This window comes from Pelobates fuscus, chromosome 6 (genome assembly GCF_036172605.1).
Source record: "Pelobates fuscus isolate aPelFus1 chromosome 6, aPelFus1.pri, whole genome shotgun sequence".
NCBI classification, from domain to species: Eukaryota; Metazoa; Chordata; class Amphibia; order Anura; family Pelobatidae; genus Pelobates; species Pelobates fuscus.
In genome coordinates this window covers 127693153-127719413 of record NC_086322.1, presented here as the reverse complement: position 1 = coordinate 127719413, position 26261 = coordinate 127693153, and the positions used below count along the sequence as shown (strand labels likewise).

The 26261-nt window shown below is 38.7% G+C and overlaps 1 protein-coding gene across 3 annotated transcripts in view; it reads left to right on the top strand.

Annotated features, from left to right (window-relative positions):
* Window positions 1–26261, top strand: part of GLRB (glycine receptor beta) — a 71786-nt gene that overhangs the window by 32664 nt on the left and 12861 nt on the right. For all 3 annotated transcript variants that reach the window (XR_010091254.1, XR_010091253.1, XM_063458239.1), the window contains exons 3-6: window positions 1169–1275; window positions 6652–6719; window positions 21065–21294; window positions 25322–25404. Coding sequence is in view for 1 of the 3 variants with exons in the window: in XM_063458239.1 (XP_063314309.1) it covers window positions 1169–1275; window positions 6652–6719; window positions 21065–21294; window positions 25322–25404 (488 nt within the window). In the remaining 2 variants the exon portion in view is untranslated. The remainder of the gene's footprint in view (window positions 1–1168; window positions 1276–6651; window positions 6720–21064; window positions 21295–25321; window positions 25405–26261) is intronic.

Below are 26261 nucleotides of genomic sequence, written 5' to 3'. Positions count from 1 at the left end.
AACTGAAGAAGTTACTTTTGTTTCAAGTCATGACAAGGGATTTGATCATGTGATCTATTGTATAACTTCCTGTAAGTATGTTCAATCTCTCATACATTCTGTTACATTGTATTGTCATCCATTAAGTGCTGCTGAATGTAAATGTGAAACAGCCTGCTCTGCTGTTCTACAGAAATAAACTCACCATTTGCACAGCAGGAGGAATCCTTTCATTATTTTCATTATTTCCATAAACTTCATCTGAACTACTATCCCCCTAGACAACAAAGGTGTGTCAGCACCTTGAGAGAATTATTTTATACAAATAAGATACCAACTCCGACAAAACTTCCCTGTAAATAACTTGCACGGCCTTCCTAAACACTTCCTGAGAAGGAACCTGCATATTTTAGGATATTTTATTGCAGAGTCTCTTTAATCTAGAATTTCTTATCTCCTGCGTGTTGGGTGCTCGAGCCCAAACCAGGATAAAGGAACTTGTTTCCCTCTCCCCAATCTAAAATGATGCAGTTTGGTGCTTTCAGTGAGTGCTTCCTGTCAGACCGGGGAGAGGGAAACAAGTTCCTCTACCCCAGGACATGGCTCGGCCACGCTACATGCTGAGATCAGCATGAGGTGAGTGCTGTGCAGTGCGCTCCCCTCCTGCCAGTCAACCGAATCCAGCGTCCCATGCTCAGTGTACAGTTTTGCTGCCCCCTGTCAAAGTGCCGCCTGCAGCCATGGCCCCACCTGGTCCAATGGACGGGTCAGCCCTTGCCATATGTAGCCATGGTCCCACCTGGTCCAATGGACGGTCCTTGCCGTCTGTAGCCATGGCCCCACCTGGTCCAATGGACGGGCCAACCCATGCCATATGTAGCCATGGTCCCACCTGGTCCAATGGATGGCCCTTGCCGTCTGTAGCCATGGCCCCACCTGATCCAATCCCAGCCCTGGGGGAGGGAGGCAGAAGGACACTAAGTATTCACAGCTTTATATTCCGAACACTATACTACTTTGTATTTATAACACTATAGTGTTCATTTAACTCATGGTAATTACCAGCTGATGACTTTATCATACACTGTGCTATGTATTAGTATGTTTATGTTGTAATGTTGTAAAACATTGTACTTGATTTTTGTCTCTCATTTCTCTCTCTCTCTCTTTTTTTTTTTGTTTTTTTTAGCCAGCAATCTGCAGAAGATCTTGCAAGAGTCCCTGTAAATTCTACTAGCAACATCCTGAACAGACTTTTGGTAACTTATGATCCAAGGATTAGGCCCAACTTCAAAGGTTTGTTACTAGGCATACATTGCAGTTCCCCCACTGTATGTTCCTGATAACATTATGCTATTACCAATGATGATTGTGTCTCTTTATTAGTCACTTTTTAATTCTTATTGATAATATTTAGTTTTTTTCAAAAATAACCTTAAAAATAACTCAATAAGGTGTTTAGACATTATAAGCCCTTTTATTCGTTATTCTTGCCAAACCTTAAATCGTGACAGCTTGTTTGAGAGAAGATTGGAGCACCTGGGTGGTCCTTGTTCAACAGATGCAATTTAAACAGGTTTTTTTTTTTTTTTTTTAATTATGATAAATAATGTGTTTTTACACTAACTGTATGTTGTGTTTCCCAATGAATTCTAGGTGTAACAGCCACTTTAAATAACATCGACTTCATGATTTCTAAATATTACAAAGCTGTTCTAGCTTCCTACCCAGATTAAGCATTCTATCCTCAGGCTAATTGAGCATTTAACTTTTATTTGGCAAAACAGTGCTACAGAAAATGTGTGCATTCAACAAACTGAACAACAACAAATGTAAGGTGTGAATTGACCGTAAGCAGTGATGGCAATATGAAAAAGTACACAATCAAATGTGTCTTGCATTTAGAAAATTCACAAACTGGGTGAAAGCAATTTGCATGGTGTAGTATTATTGATGTTAATAGCCTTTACTAACCTTTATATAACATGGCAACAAATATTGAAGTGCGATTATTAGCCCAAGTATACAGGGAATTAAATTCTCTTTAACAATTGTTATAACAAAACACAGACTCAGAGTAACCTCTGTGGAACATTTAAGATTAGATGTACCTTTGTTCTGCAATCCTAGATTCTTGTGCGTGGGCTGCGATCCCACAGATTATAAAGGTGTTCATAATGACATGAGTTGCTGTGGCAACCGACATTCAGTGCAGAGAGAAAATATGTATCTTCAACATATTGTTCGTTTCTGTGGATTTAATCTCAGAAACCTAGTATTTGTTTTTTGCGTTGTTACTTGTATTAAATCAGGGCAATTCCACTTAAAAATGTACTTTATACAGTAGGGACTGTATGTACAGTGTTTCTACTGTATGTTTTTTTTATTTGTCATGTTTGCCTATGTATTGTCAGAAGAAATCCCTCTAAAACTGGAAGGCATTAAACATGTTGATTTACGGTGAAATTTGATGTCAATACAACTTATCATAATGTAGACATGTACATCCAGAGGTTTGAGGAGAGAAGTGGTAGCTGGTGAAGTTTTGAGATGTTTGACGACCACCAGATTCTACTACGGAAATCCAGCTCAACCTCCTCAGTCTGAAAATCTCAATGTGCCTCTTTCTGATTCATTAAATATTAATCCCTTGAGAGATGACTTGCCTATCCATTGGCCTGAAGGGGTAAAGATAGCTATAAAATACATATCTTTATTTCATGTGTTTATCCCTTTGAGTTCCGGGACATGACCAGCAGAATACAAATTAATGAACGTGGCACATTTCTAGTACTTAAAACATATTACAAATTCTATATTACAAATCCAATTTAAACAATTAGTCTTGAGGCTATAGAACAACACAATAATGGAATGAATTGTACCTGGAAAACTGGGACAGTCTGGTAGTACATTTCATAAAAAAAATACAGTGCTGAACTTTAGGGACACACTGAGACTAAATACAGAGATTCTGACTATATGGCTTGGAGAAAGCCCCTGAACATTGTTTTTTGTTTTTAATGTGGTATTTTATTATTTAAGGTGGTTGTGGACACCCACCATGTGCATATTTGGGTGATTGGGCAGGAGTAATACCAACTTAATCCTAAAATATGATTTTCAGATCACAAGTGCATAACATGTTTGTGCTTAAGTAACCTTTGTTTTAAGTCCACCATATACCTCTCCCTTTCAGTCTAATAGTTAAAACAAATAACAAGCCAGATCATTTTAAAATCTTAAATCAATATGAGTCTGTGTGTTCTCTATGTTTTAAGACAATTTTTTATATTACAGGGACAAGTTATTGCACATAAATTTATTGTAAGCTTGTTTGGACGGGTTCTTCACCTCTTGTCGCTGTTAATTTAGTTTTTTTTTTATTGTGGCAGATGTTATAATACCCATTTAAAGATTGCAATTACAATTAAAGATTGTAAAAAATCAGCATTGGTTCCATCAGGGGCATACCTAGAGCATTTGGCAACCAAGGCTATAGACACCAGAACCACTTCATTAAACTGCAGTGTTTCTGGGGACTATAGTGTCCCTTTAATGTGAGGTTAATTAGAGATTAGTGTCACTAATAACATACTAGATTGCCTACTTACAACCTGATGAGGATGGTGATGGGCTCTGGCTGCAGTTTGGCTCCACTGGTCTGGTGTAGAACAGGATCCCTGGAGGCTGTTTGTAACTGTGGTCACAAAATTCAATGTTCTGGGAAAACAGGAAGCAGCTCCATTTTTTGGGGCCCCTTACACAGCTCAAGGTCTTGGCCCCAGGGCCTGATGGTGAGTATGCCCATAAGGCCCACCCATAAGTACAACTATATGTTCCACCCATGAGTTCGCTCACATGTGTTATGTGTTATTGTAGAGGATCTAATGTGTGTGCTTATGGAATGTAGGGTACAGGGATACCAGTTTGTGTAGGTAATGCAGTGTGTGTGTGTGTGTGTAGTGGAAGAAGTCTGCGTTTGGGGATGTATTGTGTGTTTCTGGTTGTGTGTAAGGGATGCATTGTGTGAATCTGTGTTTGTATGCACACGGGATGCAAGGTGTGTGTCTGAAAGTGTGCATTGAGTGTGTGTAATAAATTCATTGTGTTTCTATGTGTATGAGAAGCAGTGTGTGTGTAAGGGATGCATTGTGTGTTTCTGTGTATGTGTGCAAAGGATGCATTGTCTTTGTGTGTAAGGGTTGCATTGTGTGTGTGTGTGTGTAATGGATGCATTGTGTGTTTCTCTGTGTGTAAGGGAAGCATGTCGTGTTTCTGTGTATGTATAGGGATGCATTATGTGTGAGCGTAGGGTGAAAGAGCTCCCTGTCCTGTCCCCTGTCTTATAGAGCCATCCCTTTTGTCCCTTAGAGCTCTCCCCTGCCTCTTAGTTGTCTCTCCTCTCCTCCCCCCTACCCTCCCCAGCGGTCTCTTCTCACACTCACCCACCCTCCCTGCGTTCTTCTCAACCCCCCACTCTCCCCGTGTTCTCCTCACCTCCCCCTCCCTGTGTTCTCCTCACCTCCCCTTCTCCTCACCCCCACAGAGGCAGTAGAGCGCTCAGGTGGCTGCAGCATTTAAAGGGCCGGCGATGGCGGCGCAGGGCGCACCCTCCTATATGGTGCCCTAGGCAGCTGCCTAGTTTGCCTTATAGGAAGCACCGGCCCTGCATATAGCCACAGGCAGTCATACACACACACACACACACACACAGACAGACACACACACACACACACAGTTACAGGCAGGCAGACAGTCTCACACACACACATTGTCACAGGCAGTCATACACACACACACACACAGACAGACACACACACACACACAGTTACAGGCAGGCAGACAGTCACACACACACACACACACTTACAGAAATTGAGGACTGGAGGAGGAGTGGATTCACTGAAGTCCTTCCTTGGAGCCTGTTAGTTGGAGAAGCAGGGATTCCTTCTTGCTTCACCTCCATGTGCATCAGTAACAGCAGCGGGTAAGGGCTGTGTTAGGCCCCGCCCCTGCTACCGGTTTGACTCCACCCCTGACTTATATTGCTGGTTTCTGTGTGTGTGAGCTGTGCCGGCTGCCCGGCACCCCAGCTGCCATGGGGCACTGTGCGACCCCCACAGCTCTCACATCCCCCTCCAGCACCCAGACCAGGGTCATTGAACCCCCCTACCTGGTGGTACCCAGAGTGTACCACCCCACCACGCTCCCCCTTAGTACACCACTGGGTTGCAAATTGCTAACAAGATTTGCTTTCAATATCATTACCTAATTTTAACATAAAAAAAATATAAGTGTTAGTAGAAACTCAGCAAGGAGTTATAGGAGGGTACAAAATACAATCAGGAAGTCAGCAGTAGATGTAAACATAATATCACCATGTTTTGCAGAATATAGCTGTACCACATTCGAACATAAAGGATCATATGCTTATAAGATAAAATAAACAAAAAGAAAAGAAAATACCACTGGATTGTGAAAACAAAGCAACTACACACCATAGACTGTTGCAAAGCTATAAACAAGCTCTGTGGCCCACTCAGAAAAAAGAGAGCTCAGCCTATGTCCACCAAGCAAAAACCACTGCCATTATAAGGCATGAGTCCTGAATCCAATAGAGTAGTGCCCCAGCAGCTACAAGCACTACAATGATCCAGCACAATAGTCTCACAGAGCCAGCCACGTGTAGCATTCAGATCAGGATCTCTGGATCTTCCTACAGAATGCACCCATCATAGCAGATCAAGGATTTCCTAATGGTGTGAGTTGGGCATGGGGGTTTAGCCCAGGTCCGATCTTGGCCTAGGTAAGTGGTGGCGAGGCTGGGAACCAAACTCTCGGAGATGAAGCATCAACTTCAGCCTCTTCTCCTGTCTCAACTCTTGCGGTATTTCTCTGGAGACATTTAGCGTAATCTCTGCAACATGAGGGCTTTGAGGGTGTCAAGACTTGAAATTACTGTTCTAAAGCATGGATGTCAAACCAACCACTCGTTGGCATAATTTGACCCAAAATAATGAGCATAATCGATTAAAGGCTTCCTATGGGAGTTTATTGTTGCAGACTTGTGGTAAAGTGGTAGACAGACAGTGGTAAAGCAGACCCTTGATCGTTGACTTGAATAGTAGGCCTCAATCAGCCAACTACGCTGGGCTGCTCTCCCACAGTCCAAAAGGGGCGAACAGGTCCAGTCTGGAACAGGCTCAAGGCAAATGAATGGCCATCTCCCCCACCTCAAATGTGTCCGCAGGCCGCTGAGGAGTCCAACGCTAGAAATACCCTGTAAGTCCAGCCAAATGAAATTCAAAATGCTCGGCTTTTTATTCCCCAATGATTAGTGCAAGGTACTTGCAGAAAGTAATGTAGTTTCGTGGGGTACAATGTTGACTTTCAGGCTTTCCTTGAGGAGCACCAGCACCATGCAACTGTCTTGGTCGGCTTTCAGACCACGCCCCCTAGGCTGCAAATATTCTGTGTAACAATTACTTGTTGTTAAATATCCCATTATAAAAGGCCAAGCACCTCGTAATATGTCAATGCTATATAAATGCGAAAAATAATGTATTCACTTTTACTATAATTAGTAGTCATGCTAATAAGATAATAGCAATATAACCAGTAACAATATTGATGTGAAATAAATTTGATTTGAATCTGTTTTCTTTCCAGGAATACCAGTTGATGTTGTAGTTAATATTTTCATTAACAGCTTTGGATCTATACAGGAAACTACCATGGTAAGTACGTTATCGTGGTGACAAACCCATTTTCTCATCTATTATTTTATTATGCAATTTAGTCTAGAGAATTGTTGGGGAGGGGGGCCTTTCCATGAATCAGATTTTTAAAAAGAATTATAAAAATTATTACACACCAATAAATTCTATCCCATCCAGGGTGGTAGAAAAACTGTGTGAATTGTAGTTCAGTACATTTTAGTTATTAAATTGATCTTTAACTTCTTTAACTTTGATTTCTTGAAAAACTGCTTGTCTTTAGATTTCTTTACAATTTTAATTGGCAAAATGAAAAAAATTCAGCCATGTGACTACATTACTGTAAGAAAAAATAATCCTGTATTTAAGAATTTGCACTACGCTTCTCCTAAGGATATACTTAAAGAAAACCTATAGTGTTAGAAATACAAAACTGATACAATGATACAAAACTGTTTTCCTAACACTATAGTTCTTCTGCCCCCAACATGGAAAATAAAGGTTTAAATAAAATCTTGATTACACCTCCCTAATTTTAGCGCCAAAGTCCTTCCTCCTTCGCTGATGCCAACCTATGGGAAGAACTATAGCACATACGCGTCACGTGTACATTAGGCCTTCTCCATATAATTTCATTGCCTCAGTTTTCTCGATTTCTCGATTTCTCGATATTCTAGACGCTAGACGTGCTCATGCACCATGTGAGGACATCCTGCGTTGTTTTACAGAATCAAACTCTGTCAAACTGTAGGAAGTGCCTCTAGTGGCTGTCTGGTTCTCAAAAACTGAGCAGGGTTAAGGGAACAGTGACACTGGACCCTGACCACTTCAATGAGATGAAGTGGTCTGGATGCCTATAGTGTCCCTTTAAAGGGTTTCTGCCTCTGTAGTGGGTATGATACCAGGAGATCACTGTACATATTTCAGCATTGCATAACAGTTTGCCCTCTTAATTGGACCTGCTAGATACTTGGTCTCCTTTAAGGCTGGCTGTGACATGCATATGCAGCTGACTGCTCTCAGCTGGTGAATGCAATTCTCTGCTTAGGAATATGCACAGATTTGACATTAGCCAGCCTGGAACTCTAGATGTTTGCTGACTGATGACGCGCCATGATGCTGCCGAGGGGGGTTACACTTCCGACAGCAAATGGGGTAATTTCTGTATGTGCAGTTTACGTTTGTGCAGCATTTCGCTATGAAACTCTGTTAATAATAGCGATTTTAATCTATGATATTTATCATTAAATGGTCACTTTAAGAACCATACCATCTTATGTGTATCCTAGTTACTGTAAACATCACAGAATACTTAAAACTGCCCCCTGGATCTGGTGCCATCTCCTATTGTTACTACAGCAGTGGCTTTGTTTTGGGTGAGATTGTTGTTAAGATTGTGCAGAACCCATTTATATGCATGTACCAGGGGACATTCAGAGACGTGTATGTGTGTGTGTGTATATTGCACTTGTTTTATCACATTATAAATTGATAAAGAGGGACAGTTTAATTTTAAGGTTGTGAATAGTGATGTGGCCAAGGGCAGGGATGTTCTGAGAAATTTTAAGAAACTATTATTATAAATGTATGCACCTAACATATAATTTAAAATCAGTATATCTTATTTACACAGACTGATTTCTAAACATATGTTTTTGTAGTTTAAAGACACATTGCTGGGAGTGTTTATAATTGTGAAGCTCTGTTATACGCTCACACACACACCAACAATGTAGAGCTTCTAGAAAATAGGTATATTTGCACAGAAAAGAGGGGCAGAGGGATTTGGGCGAAATATAGAGACGTTCCCTTGTAAATAGACAAACTCTGGATGTATGCCATCATGAGTTAAAAAGGTCATATGGAGAGCCCTTTAAGAAGACAATGAAATCAATTTTTACTTGTCTCAAATCTGGGACACTTGGCTGAGCAACATTTTGCAACATATTTGTTAAAGGACTAAGCTGACAGTGAGATATTAATTTTAAAATCTGCTGTGTTGCTACATTTTATGCTTGTATTACAGCTGGAAGACATTGAATATATCTTTTAATGTAAGTCCAGCTGTAAAACCAGAGCAATAATCTAAAGAAAACCACATATTTATCATAGGGAAATTGGTATTCAATTTGACATGTTGCTTCCTTGTTAAAGTGGCACTTAAATATCTTTAGAAACCATCTAACGCATTATTTCATTACGATTAATGCTCTTTAGAAGATCTGACCAGGCATGGGTAAGTTTGACAGTGGTTCTCGATCAAGATATGACAATTTTTTAATGTGGAGGTGACCATCTTTCAAATGTATCAGCATTGATAAAACTTTAGTGACAGTTACTTATTAAAGAAAAACTACTTTAGCTTAATGAAGCAGTTTTCGGTGTTTAGATTATGCCCCAGCAGTCACTACTACATTCTCTGCCATTTAGGAGTTAACTCACTTTTGTTTCTGTTTATGCAGCCCTAGTCACACCTCCCCTGGCTGACTGACAAAGATGGATTCATTTTCAGTCAGATGTTAACTTGCTTTAGGAATTTTTATCTCCATTAAACTTCAGTCGCACACAGGAGGCTTTTGCTGGGAAGGAGATAAGAAATTATAGAGTAAACAGACTGTAATACAGGAACCTACAATATCTAGGTAATTTTTCATGAAGTGTTCGAATGGCTGTGCAAGTCACATAAATGAAGATCTAACTAGGTCTGTATAAACAAAAAATGATTTAACTCATAATTTAATTTCATTATAAAATATTTCAATCCGGGGACAGTTCCTGAAGCAGTAATGCATATCTGCACTCTCATGAGGGCATTTAAAACAAGTTGATGAATCCATACTCCCCACCTTACAACCTAGGGAGTATTGCAAGATGCCTGATGTAATATATTTTTTACGTCATAATTTTGTGATAAGTTTGACTCTGAAACGATGCGCGACCTCCTCACACTTTGAATGAAGAAATCAAGCATTAAGTAAAACCCCATAGGAAAGCACTTAGTTACTGCTTTTCTGTGGGGAAGACCTGATGTGCGTGCAGCGTTCACCCTGGATGCATATTATTTCCTCTCCCAAATTTGGAGTCAGTTTTGTCTCCTGTGTTCATCATTAATATTAGATCATATAAAAAACTTACCTTAATTTTGAAATGTATTTTACTTGCATTCCATTGAAACTACACTTACCTGCATCAAAATCTGACACAGTATTGGTAGCATCGAGGTATATACCTAAGCAGGTGGGGGGAGGGGGGGGAAATCTGCATATTAAAATACTAAATGCTGACTTCCCAATTTAGCTTCCTATATACCTTGCCACTACTAATACCTATACATACCCTCCTCCAATTAGCAATCTGGGCAAGCTAAACACTTTTCTAAATGATTCTAACTAATATTCTAAATCTAACCCAAATTCTAATCCTAGCCATGTTACTAACCTAAACACAGGGATGTAAATGATGCTGTGACTACTGGAAGAGTCAGTCACAGTGATCACATGACTTAGCTGTCAGTTAAGGTATGTGATCACTGTGATTGACTTAAAGTGTGATCAAAGAAGCCCAAGTGTAAACAAGGTTTATTGCAGAATTAGCTCATTTGTGATGCATCTAGTAATAGCCTTGTACATGGGGGTCCTTACATATCCCAGGCAAGGTGGATGCTTCCAGCCCTGATGTATCTGATTGCTATGACACAAAAATCTGATTGCCTTGAATTCTGAGATTTGCATGTAAAAGAAACATATGAAAAACATAGGGCAACACTGCATACAAGCATAACAAATAACTTTTTTTGGTCACAATTACAAAACCCTTTAAAATTAAGAGCCGTTCATCAAATCTCTGAAGAAGATGGAACAATGGTAAAGTACAAGTGCAAGAAACTTCTCCTTCGTCCTTCTCTTTGAGATGGACGATGTAAGGTATGCAATGTATAAAACAATAAAGTTATTTAATCTCACCCTACGTGTTTCCTCGGGGGTATTAATTGCAAATATTAGCACTGCACCTTTTGGGGGAGTGTGTTGTTTGAGCCATCTGATTGCTATGACAGATCATTACAGCAAATAGATGCCTGGAGGAGTCTCAAATGGGGTATTAAAGGGTTACCCAACTAATGAGGCACCCAATGATAGCACAGTACACAACAGGATTGCCATATAACATGAGAAATGGAGGCCACCAGTGCCGCTATATAGTAAGTGACATCCAATGAAGACTTCACTAGCTTGGTGGCTCAGTCTTAGCAATTTGGTGTGTACCAAGACTCTGGTAGCCTTTAAATAGCCATCATACACGGTGCATTGACCATTACTAAGACACCTCGTACTTCATCACTAAAGGGTTAGCAAAGATTTTTTTTACATTCATTATACAAAGTGCATTAAACAAAATCACTATCATGTTCCCTTTCTTGTCGAGTTAATTTGTGGATGATTTTTCTTTTGTTAGGACTGTACATTTATTATAAAGTTTGATATGCAAGATTTCTGTCTGTAATTAACTAGGTGAGGTTTTTTTTTTGTTTTGTTTTGTAGATAAAAGTATCCAGTATTTTAATATGTAGCACAAATGCAACACAGATTTTTTTTTTATCAGTTATTGATTTTATTGAAATTTTTGTTGCAATGTAAACATGGTAATCTTTCCAGTATGACAAATAAAAATGAGCTTTGAAACCACAATTAATTAGATTCAAAGCAAGATAAAATTAAAATGATAACAATGGGAATAATCTGAGCACTGACCTATTTTAGTTTTTCTTAAGGCCATCTAAATATGTGCGTTCCTAGCACAGTACGTCATACACTATACCAAGATATGCAGTCGTAGATCAGATGAGATTAATCATAGTGTTAGAAATGTGTAACATACCGTGAAGATGTTTGCACTTGATATTCTATGTTTGATCAAGCCCAATTGCATTCAGGAAGAAGCTATAATCTCTTACTGCTATTTTTGTAATCATTATTGGTTGCTCGGTGGTGGTGTTTATATTGTCATTTTTCTGCTTAAAACAATAAGTATAACAAAAACAATAACCTTTGTAAGAACAGACGTATATTGACTTATCGTCTAAAGCTGGGGTGCCTAAAATGTAGATGTTTTAAAACTACAGCTTCCATGATGCTTTGTCATTCTAAAGGCATGCAAAGCATCATGGGAGTTGTAGTTCTACAACACTTGAGGATCTATCTTTTGGGCACCCCTGATATAAAGCATATAAACAAAGCCAGATTCACATCTCAGGTGCCTGTAGACAAATAATCCTCAGGCTCCACCTATGGAGCCAAATTCTCCCAGTTTTATTGCTTGCTCCTTGGTTTGGGGGGTGCACAGATGAGTCAATAAGTATACAGATCTATCTCTTCCTACCCAAAAATAATGCAATTACCTCATGGCAAAAATTCAATTGTAGATCAAGATATTTCTAGAAAATGGAAAAAAGCATGTTTGCAGCCAGGGAGGTGCCTGTGTCTACTGGCAAATCAAATTCTGTCTAAAACAACGCTTTTGGATGAAATTTAATGTTTTCTTCTTTTTTTTTTTCACTTTTATTCTCCCACGCAGGATATACAACAGTTCTTCCTCCAGTTCAGTTAAATCTAGAATTGTGTATTTAAAAGCATAAAAACACAGAAGTGCATTTTTATATTTGGTTTTACTTCTATTATACATAGTTTTTTATACTTTTTTTAAAAAAAAACATTGTTGAAATGGCAAAACCCTGACAAGAATGGCCACTGGTCACTATAACAAGAGTATGACTTAAAATAAACAGTACATACAATACTTGCCAATTATTTTTTATTTTTTCCATCATTGTTTTATTTAACTACCTTACAAGACTATTTATTAGAAATATAAAAAAAATAATTAGTTTCGTCCATAATGAATTGATTCGTCTGAATTAAAAGCCTTATATTCCACACCCCAATAAACGGATGCATCTTCGAAATAAATGGATAAATCAATTAGTTTGGATGTTAATTAAAAGGCTTTTGATTCAAGTGAATCAATGCTTTGTGGATAAAACAAATCTTTGCACATGTCTACTATTTACCATTGACAAACAAGACAGTGTTCTAGCTGCAATTCCTGAATGGCCACAATACATATTGCACAGACATCCATCATGACTAATAAAGAATGCTATTTCCTTTAAGTATCTAGTTGCACTTCTAGCCCCTAACCACAAATAACCTCATTGCGTTTAGAAATACACTGTGTTAAGTGATCACATTTGTTTGTAGTTAGCTTCACAGTCAGTCAATATACTTTTTTCTGTCTTCCTTCAACTAGTGCTTTTACTAGCTCACAGAATGAAAATATAATTTAATCACTCTCTAAACTTCCTTATGTTTCAACAGTTCATCAATCTCCGGTGTTAATAAGTTTTACAATTTAAATGTTAGATTGTGCTAGCAAAAATCACCAGCAGACAATGGAATTTCTAATGGGGGCGCTTGGTGGGCTGTAGCTTCAGATGTTGTGTTGCAAAGCCCAACATTTTATTTTTTATATTCAGCCTCGAAGAGATCCAGGCTAAGCTGTAATATAATTTGCTGCCAAGGGCTGGCGGCAGAGCTCGGAGGTTCACCCCAGCTGGCCCAATAACATTTACCAAGTTGTGGGCCTTGGATATAGATCCATCCTTTAATAGTTTTATTTTTCCCATCCCTGCCATAAAGCACATCTTACAAGCTGCAGTGATTTTAAAGGGACTTTCTATCTTAAAAAAGAAACCATCTCAATCAAGTTGTTCTAATAACTGGAGTTGAATCTTACTTTAAGGTAAGATTTTTCAAAGTTTTAACACCTAAGCTGCTTCCAGGGTTGATCTCTCTCTTTTCTGCTCAGCTGCCTGAGCAAAGAAGAAAAGCATTTGGAAACATTCGGTGCTGGTGATTTGCTGAGAGCTTCAGTTGACACTCAGTTCACACTCTCAGCCTATCAGTTACCTTCCATTGCAAGTAGCAGCAGATACTCAATGCCCGGTAACCAAGCAGTGAAGATCAGTGCAGATGGGCACTTTTGGAAGCAATTGTCCCCAACAAGCATAGCGTTAGTGAATCATTAGATCCACTTGTGCTGTGTTCTCAAGGCATTAGGACCCTGCAGAGAGCACCTACGCAGTGCTCCCTGCATTGTCCGTCCTCAGTGGGCTGACTTGGATAAGGGACATGCAGACTAGCCTGAATTTATGCCAAGCTGATCTCCTAATCCTTCAGGTAGACCTGTCCCCTCTCTGGTCAGGTCTGCCCCCTGCAAGTGACACCAATGATGTGATTGAATCACTCGCCTGGCTCTTTCCCCTCTCGACCTTTGTAGTTGGGAGGTATGTTATCGGGCATTTTCAATTTAACACATAATGCCATATGGTGCATATACCATAATCTATTATGAAGCAGTATTGAAGCAAGACCTGTTAACATGTGTTTACAGAGCTTTGTGATGTGAGAGGCAGTATGTTATGCCATTCTATAGTGAGATAAAAGTAGGGTACATTTGAAGGAGGCTGTTTGATATTTCTGATAGTCAAGAGTGTGATGTGTTCCAATTTAGTAAATACAGAATACAAAGATGTCTTCTGGGTTGGAGTTAGTGGAGGAGTTAAACGTTGGGTTGTCTTGACTCTTGCTTTAGTCTCAAGTCCCAGTTACTATTCGTACACAGAAGCCATCCCTGCTAGCCAAGGCCGGTGCTTGGATTTTTAGGTACATAGGCGAAGATGCATTTTTCCGACCCCCCCCCAAAAAAAACATCTTCACCTATGTGCCTCTTAACCAGCCCTCTCCCCTCCCTGACCATTAGTGGTCCCTTCCCTTCCCTGTCCCTTAGTGTTCTTCTCCCCCCCCCTCTTTTCCCTGTCTCTTGGTGTTTCTCTCCCATTCCCTCCCTGTCCCTTGGTGCACCCCACACCCCTTTAGTGGTCACACTCCCCTTCCTGGTGTGCCTCCTACCTCTATTGTTGCATTGCCGAGCTTCAGTTTTCTGTACCCGGCCGGACTGACAGGGAGTGCTCTCTCTGTGAGCACCTCCTGTCAGTCTGGCCAGGTACAGGAAACAGAAGCTCCTGTACCACGCTCCGCTCCGCTACACTCTGTACACACTGACAGTCACACACTCAATGACAAACACACAGACGTCACTGACAGACACAGACTCATTGATCTGACACACACTCATTCATTGACACTGACAGACCCACACTAATTGACACTCATTGACAGACACACTGATAGTCACACACAGACTCAATAACAAACATACTCTCACTGATTTGACAGAAACACACTCATACACTGACAAACACACTCATCATACACTGACAGACACACTCATACACTCACATGCACACACACTCATACAATCACTCACAGACACACACACACACAGAGGCACTCACTCACACACACTCAGTCACTCACAGACACACACGCTGTCATTCACAGACACATACACTGTCACTCACAGACGCACACACTGTCACTCACAGACGCACACACTGTCACTCACAGACGCACACACTGTCACTCACAGACACATCACATACATTCACTAATTATTTTAGAAATAAAAATTTTCCACCCAGCCTCCCTACCTGGAGAGCTGGTGTGGATGATGAATCATTCCCTGGGGGCTGGGGTCCAGTGGGGCTGCTGGGCGGCTTGTGGCAGTGCTGTGATCAGGAGCGGCAAGGGAGCTCTAATCTCCAAGCTCTGCTCCCTCGCGCGCTGTCTGCTGATGCCGCGGGAGTCGGAATATGACGTCATATTCCGGCTCCCGAGGCATCAGCAGACAGCACGCGAGGGAGCTGAGCGTGGAGATTAGAGCTCCCTCGCTGCGCCTGATCACAGCACTGCCGTGCCTGGGGTCGAGATGGTGGCCTGGCAGGAGGGAGAGCTTCCCTCCTGCCGGTCACTGAAATATTGCGCCCCCAGAGCCCGTGCGCCCTAAGGTGGCCGCCTGTGCTGCCTTATGGACGCGCCGGCCCTGCTGCTAGCTGACATATATATTAAAATATATACTTAACCAAAGTTTGCATTCTATCTTTGGGACTAAATGCATGTTAGGATTCTATGATTTATCTGAATATATCACTCATTAAGTTGCGATGTTTTTTGTTTTTTACGAGAGTTGCACTTTAGTCTTGAACTACTAAAGACTTATTCTTACTTTTATACCATTAAAGGGGTACATTATTTAGTGCCAACAATAAAAAGTTGTATTCGTAGCACTGCAGCACTCTCTACTCCCCCCTCCCCCCACACTGTAAGAGTTATAAAAACCCTTATTGTACTCATCCAATTCAAGTGCCAATCTCCCTTAATCCTGGGTCGGCACTCCACCTTTTTCCGACGTCACCTCATGGTAGTGGGGGCTAATGAACATGCGCTGAAAGATTTCACTGATGTGGATGTCCTCATTCAGAGTGTGAGGATGTCAAGCGTCAGCCAACCAAAAGTCACCTAGCAATCAGGAAGTGCCTCTACTGGGTGTTTGATTGACAGCCACTATAGGCACTCTTAATCCTGCAATGTAATAATTTCAGTTTATAGGAGACTGCAATAATTAATATTGCAGGGTTAAGGGGACAGGGTCATTGTACCCAGACCACTTCAATGAGATAAAGTGGTCTGGGTGCCTGTAGTGTCCCTTTCAATCTAGTTCTGTAAGATAAGTAACAGCTATTTTAAAATGTATTGGCTGTTTAAAATCAGATGTTCAGTTGTGAATATGATTATTCAAATACCATGCAATAAAGTTTCAAATACCCAGTATTTACTGTGCTGCATTTAACTTTACTGCTGCAATATGAACGTCCTTGGGGGATACTTCAAATGGTAATGTCTTTTCTTGTCATTAGTTCCCTGTGAAACAGCTTGAGTTAGATTTTGAACCATCTAAACAGACTACGGAGTGACCTCCTTGATCATATGCACTTTATTTTTTATGTTGGTATGCCAGCGTAGTAAGTAGGCCATTTAAATGTCTACTCCATAGGAATAGCCAGGCGGCCAATCATATACAGAAAATAATATGTAAGCTGGCATAGGCTGAAAGCTCACAGTTTGTTAAATGTAAGTGGTATTGGGGTTCAGTTAGTGCATTGCTATTTTTAAAATGCATGCCAAGATTTATAAAGTTACAGATTAATTTTGAAAGCATTGGAATGCAGTTGGTAAAGTAGTATAAACGCTTTTTGTTCTACTTTTGCACTGAAGCTAATCTGGCTTTATGAAGTAAATGGAACAATGTGTAATTGATTTAGTTTACCTTCAAGGTACTATAAAAACTGCTTTTGACTGATGTCAGATATTTGAGGACCTATAATAATGTATTTGGAATACGATATTAACTCAATGCATAAGTTCTCATTTTTGGCCAATCAAAACAGTGGCAATCTCATAAAGCAAGTACTCAGATGGAGACCTTTTGACCACATTCTTTTGATCTTGATCCCCTTGCTCTGATTGGGTTCTGTTCATAAACCGCACATTCTTTATACTTGCTATTTCCTTTTAGTTGGCTGAGAATCATACATCAAGAATCACTCAGCGCCACAAACTGGAGTCTGTTACATATTTTAGAAAAGTTCAGACAAAGAAAGAAAAAAAAAAAAAGAACAGCATTCAGCTAAACCTATAACCTTGCCATTTGCTGTCAGCTATTTGGCATTTAAGATGATTTTATATTGCTCCTTTGCTATGTTTCATATATTCTGTAAGCCTGTTTTATTTTGATAATGACTAGGATATAATCTCCTATTCAACATAAATGGCCGTTTGCTCATCTGAGGGATTCCTGTTATTTTAAATTTTAACTTACTATTTTTATTTAAATACTTGACAATTATGGGTTTAATAGGTTCAAATAAAAAGTAAATTATAAACCGCTTGCTACTTAAAAAGCAGCATGTTAGCCAAAGACAACTATAGAGATTAAAATAATAATACATATAAATTGTGGTTCATTTTTTTTTTTTTTAATTCTTATGACTAAATATGAAAAAAAAAAAGACTGTTATGTCTATTGACACCTTTACATTAAAAATTAGATGGTTTGATCAAAGAATTATTGCCATTATCTCTCCGTTACAGTTAGGTTACACTTGTACTCTTTAATCACCGTAATCTCAAGTGGCTTAACAAAACACAGTGCTTTCCTGGCACCTAAATCTCAGCCTGTTTGCTGCATTGATATGGTGTGAATGTTGGAAATAGCCTAAACCCAGTTCTCACAGTTGTTATTGTTGTTCAGATTTGTACAGATTTGTTTCCGTAGCAATAGCAATTTGTTGTAGTGCTTATGATGGTCAGTGTTGCACTAATGTTCCTGTAATGTAATCAAAGCAGATTGGTGGCCATCTTATTTTTCCAGAATGTCTTATATGGAAACATGTGTATTATTCTGATTATTCTTAATGAGAGCACCAAACATGAGTCATGGTAGGTTACCTCATGTTACCAACCCAACGTCATGTCTGCAAACTTTGAAGGATAAGTGGGATTTAAGTCTACACCCTAAATACATAAAGGGACACTATGGCACCCAGACCACTTGATCTCATTGAAGCGGTTTTGGTGCAGTGTCCCTGTCCCCTTAACCTAGCAATGTAAAACATTGCAGTTTTAGAGAAACCGCAATGTTTACATTGACGTGTTAAGACTGCCTCTAGTGGCTGCCTACTACTGAATTGTTTTAGTATGCAGGTTGACGTTTAGATATACTTTTTTGGGCTAGATCTGTAATGGTGTCAAGAACGTCAGTACTATTGTGTTTTACATCAGTTATATCCAGCTATGAAGATCTCTAGGTTGTATTTTTTCTTCACTTTCCATTCCTGAAGATTTGATTTACCTATCGCTCTTTTAATGGAAGAATCAATAAGAGCTGTACATGGCTTGGCCGAGTTTTGGTTATCAAATCTGACAAACCAAAATGGCTTGCAAGTGGGTCAATCAGTGTGCTTCAAAATATATACATAATATAATATAATGTAATATAATATAATATTATGTATATATTTTGCTGAATACTTTCAGGTGCATTTTCCAGTCATTGATTCACAAACCAGTGAGAAAAAGTAACCAATAGAGGGGGAAACAGCAGGAGATGTAAAAAATCTCTCTATATTATATAGTTATTAAATATTTTACTTTATAACTAACTTCTCAATTGATCTGTGAATAAACTCAACTTAATATAATCTCCTATTCAACATAAAGGCCAGGCGTCATCTAGAATCACAAACTGAAAGGGACAAGCTTGGTCATGGTGGATTTCGGTTGGTTCGTGATTTGGGTACCTTGTAGCTCAAAGCTCGGGGAGTCGACTAATCACCTGATCGTCCCAATAAAGACCTGTGGCGTTTGTCTGTTAACCTCATGTACTCAACCGCTAATGGTAGTCCACATACAAAACACAGAGCTGCATACAATACAGACTTACCCATACAATATTCAGAGCTAGGTATAATATAGAGATATCCTTATAACACTCAGATCTAGGTTTAGTACAAAGACACAGACAATACAATACACAAAACTAAGTACAATACAGAGATACCCATGCAATACACAGAACCAGAAACAATACAGAGATACCCATATAATAAACTGAGTAAGCACTCAGATACAAAGATACCCATTACATACATAGAAGTGGGCACAATACAGAGATACCAGTCAGAGCTTGGTAAAATACAGAGATAAAACATACAGAGCTGGGCACAATAAGGAGATACCAATAACTATTCCACACAGCCAGGGGTTCCTGTGATGGAATACAAAGAGCTGCATTGCACAGACACCCACACAATCCAATGTCTCTGTATAAGCAGTATCTGTCTAACTAGGTTTCTAGCCCTCTCTGAGTCTGCAGAGCTACTTTTCCTGCTCCCATATTCTGTAGTTCTCCTGCTTTGACAACTTTAGACTTCTTGGAAATGTTGGTGCTACTGCTAACTCTGTAGTAGTAGTAATCAACTCTGTCCTCAGAGTCACAGCCCCAGTTCTGCAGTGTGGAGCTTCACAACTTTTTAACTAAGCACAGCAGGTCTCAGCTATGGAGTGACTGAACAGCTATCCGTGTGGTTTGACTTATGTCATACAATTAAGTGTTTATTCCCTTAATACTAGTAACGTTTGTATTTTTAATGTATTTCCATTACCTGTTTTGTTACCTCTGCATTTATAGAATTTTAGACCCTTGCTAACAAGTCTGCTGGCAAAATGTGTAAATTAAATGTGATTCTCTATTATTTAAGATTAGGTTGCATTTCTCATAATAGGTACCCTTTAAAGCAGATGGTGAGCACTAGGCAGCTGAGTCTTTACCAGAGGTAGGCAACCTTTGGCACTCCAGATGCTCTCATAGTCATAATGCTGACAAAGCATCAGGGAAGATGTAGTCCACAACATCTGCCGAAGCTCGCCTACCCCTTGCCTACACTATGCAATGTGCAGTAGGAGTTATTAAATATATTTGTGTTAATGTGTCCTCTCATTGACAGCTGCCCAAATGGCCCTTGAAATGCTTTCTTAATGGAGAATAGGCATGTGCAAAAGCTACTAAAACAGGACAGATTTCAAATCTGCCCTATTTTATTGACATGCCTAGGAGGGGGGGGGGGGGGGAGCTTTACACTATTGAAACCTGATGTAGAATTAAAGAGGTACACCTTTTTATTTCTATTTTGACACACAAATAGGCAGTGGTTAAAGTATTGTTCATCTACTTTACTCCAAGCTTACCCATCATTATTTTTTTTGGTCCAAGGAATTGTAGGTATTGAGCATGCAGTGGCCTGAATTTGCAGGATTCATACAGCCATTATTTTGACTTGTTCAATGCACTGATTCCAGTCTGGCTCAGAGAGCTGTGCTCCCATGTTCTCTGTTCAGATCCTTTTAATTGCTCAGAGCACGCTCACAGCACCGTACTTCAGTAAGCTGTAAAGACTAGTAAGCTGTGAAGGTGCCTGGGGTGTCAATTTAAGGGTAAGCTACAAAACAATGCTACATTTTTCATCAACCATGTTCACTTTACTGATCTGAGAAAATGTTGCATTGCAGCTTTTTTGTTCTTTGTGTTTCTCTTTGTGTATAGTGTAGATTCTTACAGCTCCAGACGCACTGTGCCCTCAGTTTGTCTTGCTTTTTTTGTTTTGTTTTGTTTTTTTATGATCCCAGACCATAAAAATTTTAATTACAGCCATTAATTTTCAAACTTTTAAATGATGAACACATTCTGCCATAAATCTTACATATTTTTCCAACTATCTACACAAAGAGCCATGGTGCTTTTTATGAAGTGATGGCACAATTACTATACTATTAAGTTCTATTTCTTATTCACAGGATTATAGGGTTAATATCTTCTTAAGGCAGAGATGGAATGACCCAAGACTCAAACTTCCAAGTGATTTCAGAGGCTCAGACACACTGACAGTAGACCCCACAATGTTTAAGTGTCTCTGGAAGCCAGATTTATTTTTTGCAAATGAAAAGAATGCCAACTTTCATGATGTCACCCAAGAAAATATTCTACTATTTATATTTCGTGATGGAGATGTCCTTCTTAGCATGAGGTAAGTTTTCCTATTTTTTTTTCCCTTGTGTTTGATCTTTTTCTTTTTTTTTTTTTTTTACATGAAACAACTTATTTTACTGTCTGTCAGTGTGGAAACATGTAGCAATATGATGATCGTTTGTCTAGAAAAGACAGGAAAGGGCCTATAGATCATTTTGTACAGATGAGAAAATGTATGTTTTTGGTTGCTTTTTTCTTTCAGAACTGATGTTGATCATAAAATGTGCATGCTGGTTAGAGAACACACAAGTTTTTAGCTTGATTTGTGGTGGAACCATATTTTGTGTGCTTCATCCTCAATAAATATTGAAATGCCTTTTTTAAGCTTGTTTGCAAACCTCGAAGTGATCGCTTTTTCCATTTCTCCATTTTATGGGGTGCCACAGTTTATTGACCATGTACTTTCCCTGCATGGTTAAAATGTTTAGTCTTCTTGGGAATGAAATATTTTAGTATAACGGCTTACTGGTGAATTTTCTAGTTTTTAGATCTTTTACTGATAACATTCTTTTAGAAGTATATTTTGTCTGCCAGCATTGCAGATTCATATTTCTGTGAAACATGTATCTTTTGTTAACTACATTTTTCTTCAAGTTACTTTGACACATTTCCAACATGCATATTATATTTCTAAATGTTTTTCTTGATGTTGCATTGATACATTTTTCACCATAAATTTACATCTCTCCAAGGCTAATTGTCTCTCTGTCTGTCTGCTTGTCTGTCCATCTATAAACTTGAATTAAGGTGTCAGATAAAAATACATAGTTTAAGACCATATACTGTAATGTTAAGTTTTATAAAGTCATTGATTAAAAATCAGAATCTGACAACTCTATTGGATTCCCAATGTCCTCACTTCTTTAGTTCCAGAACCTTTCTTAGTGTGCCCACTTACTACCCTCCCCAATGTCCCCACTTAGTTCCTTCCTCAGTGTCCTTTCCGCACTTAGTTTCCTTATCTGCAATTCCTTATAGTACCTTCGCTAGTGTTCCCTCTTAACACCTGCTCCAGCTTCCCCTGTTTCCAGCTGCATTTTAAGAATAGGATAGTGTATCTGTATCCGAATGTGTTTGTCAGTGTGTATATGTCTGTATCGGAATGTGTATGTATCTGCGTGTGTCACTGTGTATCTCAGAATGTCTATGTATATCTGTATGTGTTAGTATATATGTGTTATCTATGTCTGAATGTGTGTGTATCTGTATGTGTCAGTGTGTGCTATATATATGTCAGTATGTGTGTGTGTCCATACATACCAGCATTCAAATGCCAATAATATACCAAAACACACCCCTGCATTAAAATACAAACACTATATACACATATCTCTGCATTCAAAAGCCAACACTTTACACAAATACATTTCTGCAGCCAAATGGCACTTTAAACACGTACACATGTGCAGCTGAATGTCAAAACTACACACAAACACACCCACACATTCAAATGCCAACACTACACACAAACATATCTTTGCATTCAAACACCAACACTACACATATATGCACACCTGCATTCGAACGCCAACATTACATACAAACACACCACTGCATTCAAATGGCAACAGTATATACAAATACACTCCTACATTCACACACACATACTCCAAAAACATGCTTACATTTGAACGCACAAACACTGCTCACAAATGCAGCCCTGCAAGGATGGGCAAATGGTAAATTCCCAACTGGCAAAGCATCATGGAAGTTGCATAACAGTTGAGGATCTAACTTTTGGCCACCCTTGAGCTAGAGGGGGCCCCCAAAAAAAATCCTTGCACCAGGGCAGGGCCCTCTCTACATTAGTACTGTTACTGAAGACACCAGGTTCAAGTGGTCAACTGTGCTAATGGATCAGATGATATAGAAAAGTATATATTTAGGATGACAATGGTGCTGGTATCTAGGAGCAATCGCCAAATACAAAACAAACTCAAATACATTATAAAATAGATATCACACTGAGAATATATGTAATACATGCCAAAATAGTTTTTATTAGTAATGTCTGACTTTACTCTAATTAGTGGGGGGCAGAAAAGTCCCCCACTAATAAAAAAATTATAATGAAAAACAAAATAAAAATAAAATGTGTCATCTCTGCAAGTAATGTGTAGGCACATTTTTTTTATTTATTTTGCAAGCAGTTTTTATAACAAAGGCAAATGTTTCAAGTAGAGTATTGGACTGAGCAAAAAATAAGAACAATTGCCATAGTAAGAAAACTCTCAGATGGCAAAGGCTTATGTGATAGCATATTCCATCAAATGCTGAGTACAAAAAGTTGGCAGAGTATAAAAAAGAAACTAAACAGAAAGTGTCCAAGGCTAATTTAAAATTGTTTCAGTTTAAGACATGTGACTTAAAATAATAATAAAACACTCTCCTCAAAAAAGGATAAAAAGTAAAGAAACAAAAGAAGAAAAAATGTGTAGGGAAAAAAATAATTGGTGTCAAAATTGTGATAAGGAGGGAAAAAAAAGGCAAGATGGAACACAAAGAAAAGGGGAGAAAAATATTGCTCCATAAGAAGTCACAATGTGCATCAGTACAAATATTGTAAGGTCTCTGCAAATTAGTTATTAGTTAAAGCCTATAAAACAGCTTAGTGTTAGTCTTAATAATATGAAAGGTATTTGCCTATAACCACAAGGATCAGAATCAGCCAAAGACATCCATAGAGGCGGCTAAACGAGCCATATCAAACCTTCTATATGCAGGAATCGGAAGGAGACACCTGACAGAGCAGATTGTCAAGTAGGTATCAGTGGAAAACGTGGGAAAGAGGGCGGCGCACCTGGAGCCATTTGCAGAGTTACCTTTGTTCATATATGAGTTACATTAATATAGAGTAAACTCTGACATTGCTTCTAAAAACTATTTTTGCATATTTGCATATATTCTTATTTTTTTTGGAGTGCAGTTTAATATATTACTTTTTTTGATTTAGATAGTACGTAAATATATATGATTATTTATATGTATATAATATCCTTTTTAACATTATATCATGATAAATATGGCAGGAAGTCCTGTGGGTGTTATCCCACCAGAAAGCCCATGGTCGTTCCTACCTGGCAGCCATTATGATAATTATAGTTATGACCATGAAAGCCTAATACACTCTCAGTACCCTCTCAGTCTTAATAACAGAGTCTCCTAACACCACAACCTGACTATTTTTTTCCTGAATTCGGATATTCCATTTATAAAAGGGTCTATTAAATGGAACAGCATGCCCAGGACAACCACTTCTGAGCTGCTACTTCCATCATCCTCACTTAAACAGGCAAATCTAGCCAAATCACATGATCACCCCATGCTTCATCTCACCAACCCCCTCCAATACCACATCTTTACTAGATTGTTGCAAGATGCACCCTCTACAGCCTGCTTTATTAGTAACAAGTTTCTCTCGTGATTGTCAGTTTTTCGTACTTCGGTAATTAAACTGAGCAGAGCTCTGTGTGGCCCATCCTTGCTTGTCGCAGTGGTATAGGTCCTGGGACACTTCTCTAAGTACAGACATATATGGAGCATGCAGTGCAATGACCAGTTTGGATAAAGATTGTAATTCCCTGAAACTTGTGTTCTTTTTGTGCTTTAGGTTATAAAACATGTACCTCATATCTTTACAGGAAAACACTAACTAGTCCTTTAATTAATTGGACTGAGAAAAAAAGCATTGTGGTAAAAATAGATTTTCCAACCATTTTCACTTGAAGGTATTAATTATAAAATTATGAATGACAAATTCACAATTAGTTGGCTAGTTCACGTGCATGCAAGAACATGCAAAAAAACCTGATGATAATATTTACATAATTCTACATTAAGCAGCATCTTTTATCATTTAATGCAGGTTTATTTATTTTATTAGTCATATATTTAGTTATGTTTACAGTAGTTTCATAGACAGACTGCTAAAAATACTAATAATTTTTACCCTCATTGCCTTTAGTAAACCTCAGTACTATGTTTATACTTTTTTCTCTATTCATGGGACATGTTTTCACTTTTAGGTTATCCATTACATTGTCATGTCCTTTGGACTTAACCTTGTTCCCAATGGACACTCAACGTTGCAAGATGCAACTAGAAAGTTGTAAGTATATTTGAATATTCCATTTACAATCTGACTGTATAATAACCTTATATCAGACATACTTTTTTACAGCATATAGTAATAGAGTGTGTTACCACACCAGTGTAAGCCTCCATTTTAACAGGAGGTACAATTTACAAAGACATTGTGACACTAGATTTATAGTATATTATAAGTTTTTTATTTTTTTATTTTTTGAAAATATGATAGTTTTTTTTTATGTTAGTGGATCTCAACGCACACACAGACATTAAACCTTTGTTTTGACTAATGCTTGTATGTTTGTTTTTATCTAAATATTTATTTTCATGAGTTTCTGTTAATGTCACATAATCCACTTCCTACCATTCAATGCCCACAATATATGGCAAGGTCTTCTATTAACTTTAAAAAAAAAAAAACTAATCCTGGCAGCGGATATTGCACAATTTGAGAGCAAGACCATTAAACTTGGGTTGTCAGGCAATGGGAAAGCACAGTTTCCGTGCCAGTGATGCAAAGACATAATAATTCTGAACTAAATAACAAATAAGGAAACTTGTTTGCAGATAGTCAGAATGGATGTGGACGCAAATTTAGCAGGTTCTGGTGATGTGCCTTATTTATTTATATATTTTTTTTATTTTTATTTATTTGCCGGAAGGCTTTTAGTGAGAGTGTTTGTGGAATTACACAAACTTCACTCTTTAAAGCAGGTGAACTTCATTGAAGAACGTAGGTGAGGACCCATAAAATAAAAAATATTAAAGGTTTATATTAGCCCCTCCTTACCTTCTTTAAAGCTAGTAAAAACTCACCTTTTTTCAAGCACCACGTGGGTCCACCGGCACTGGCTTCACCTTCTTGGCTGACATCAT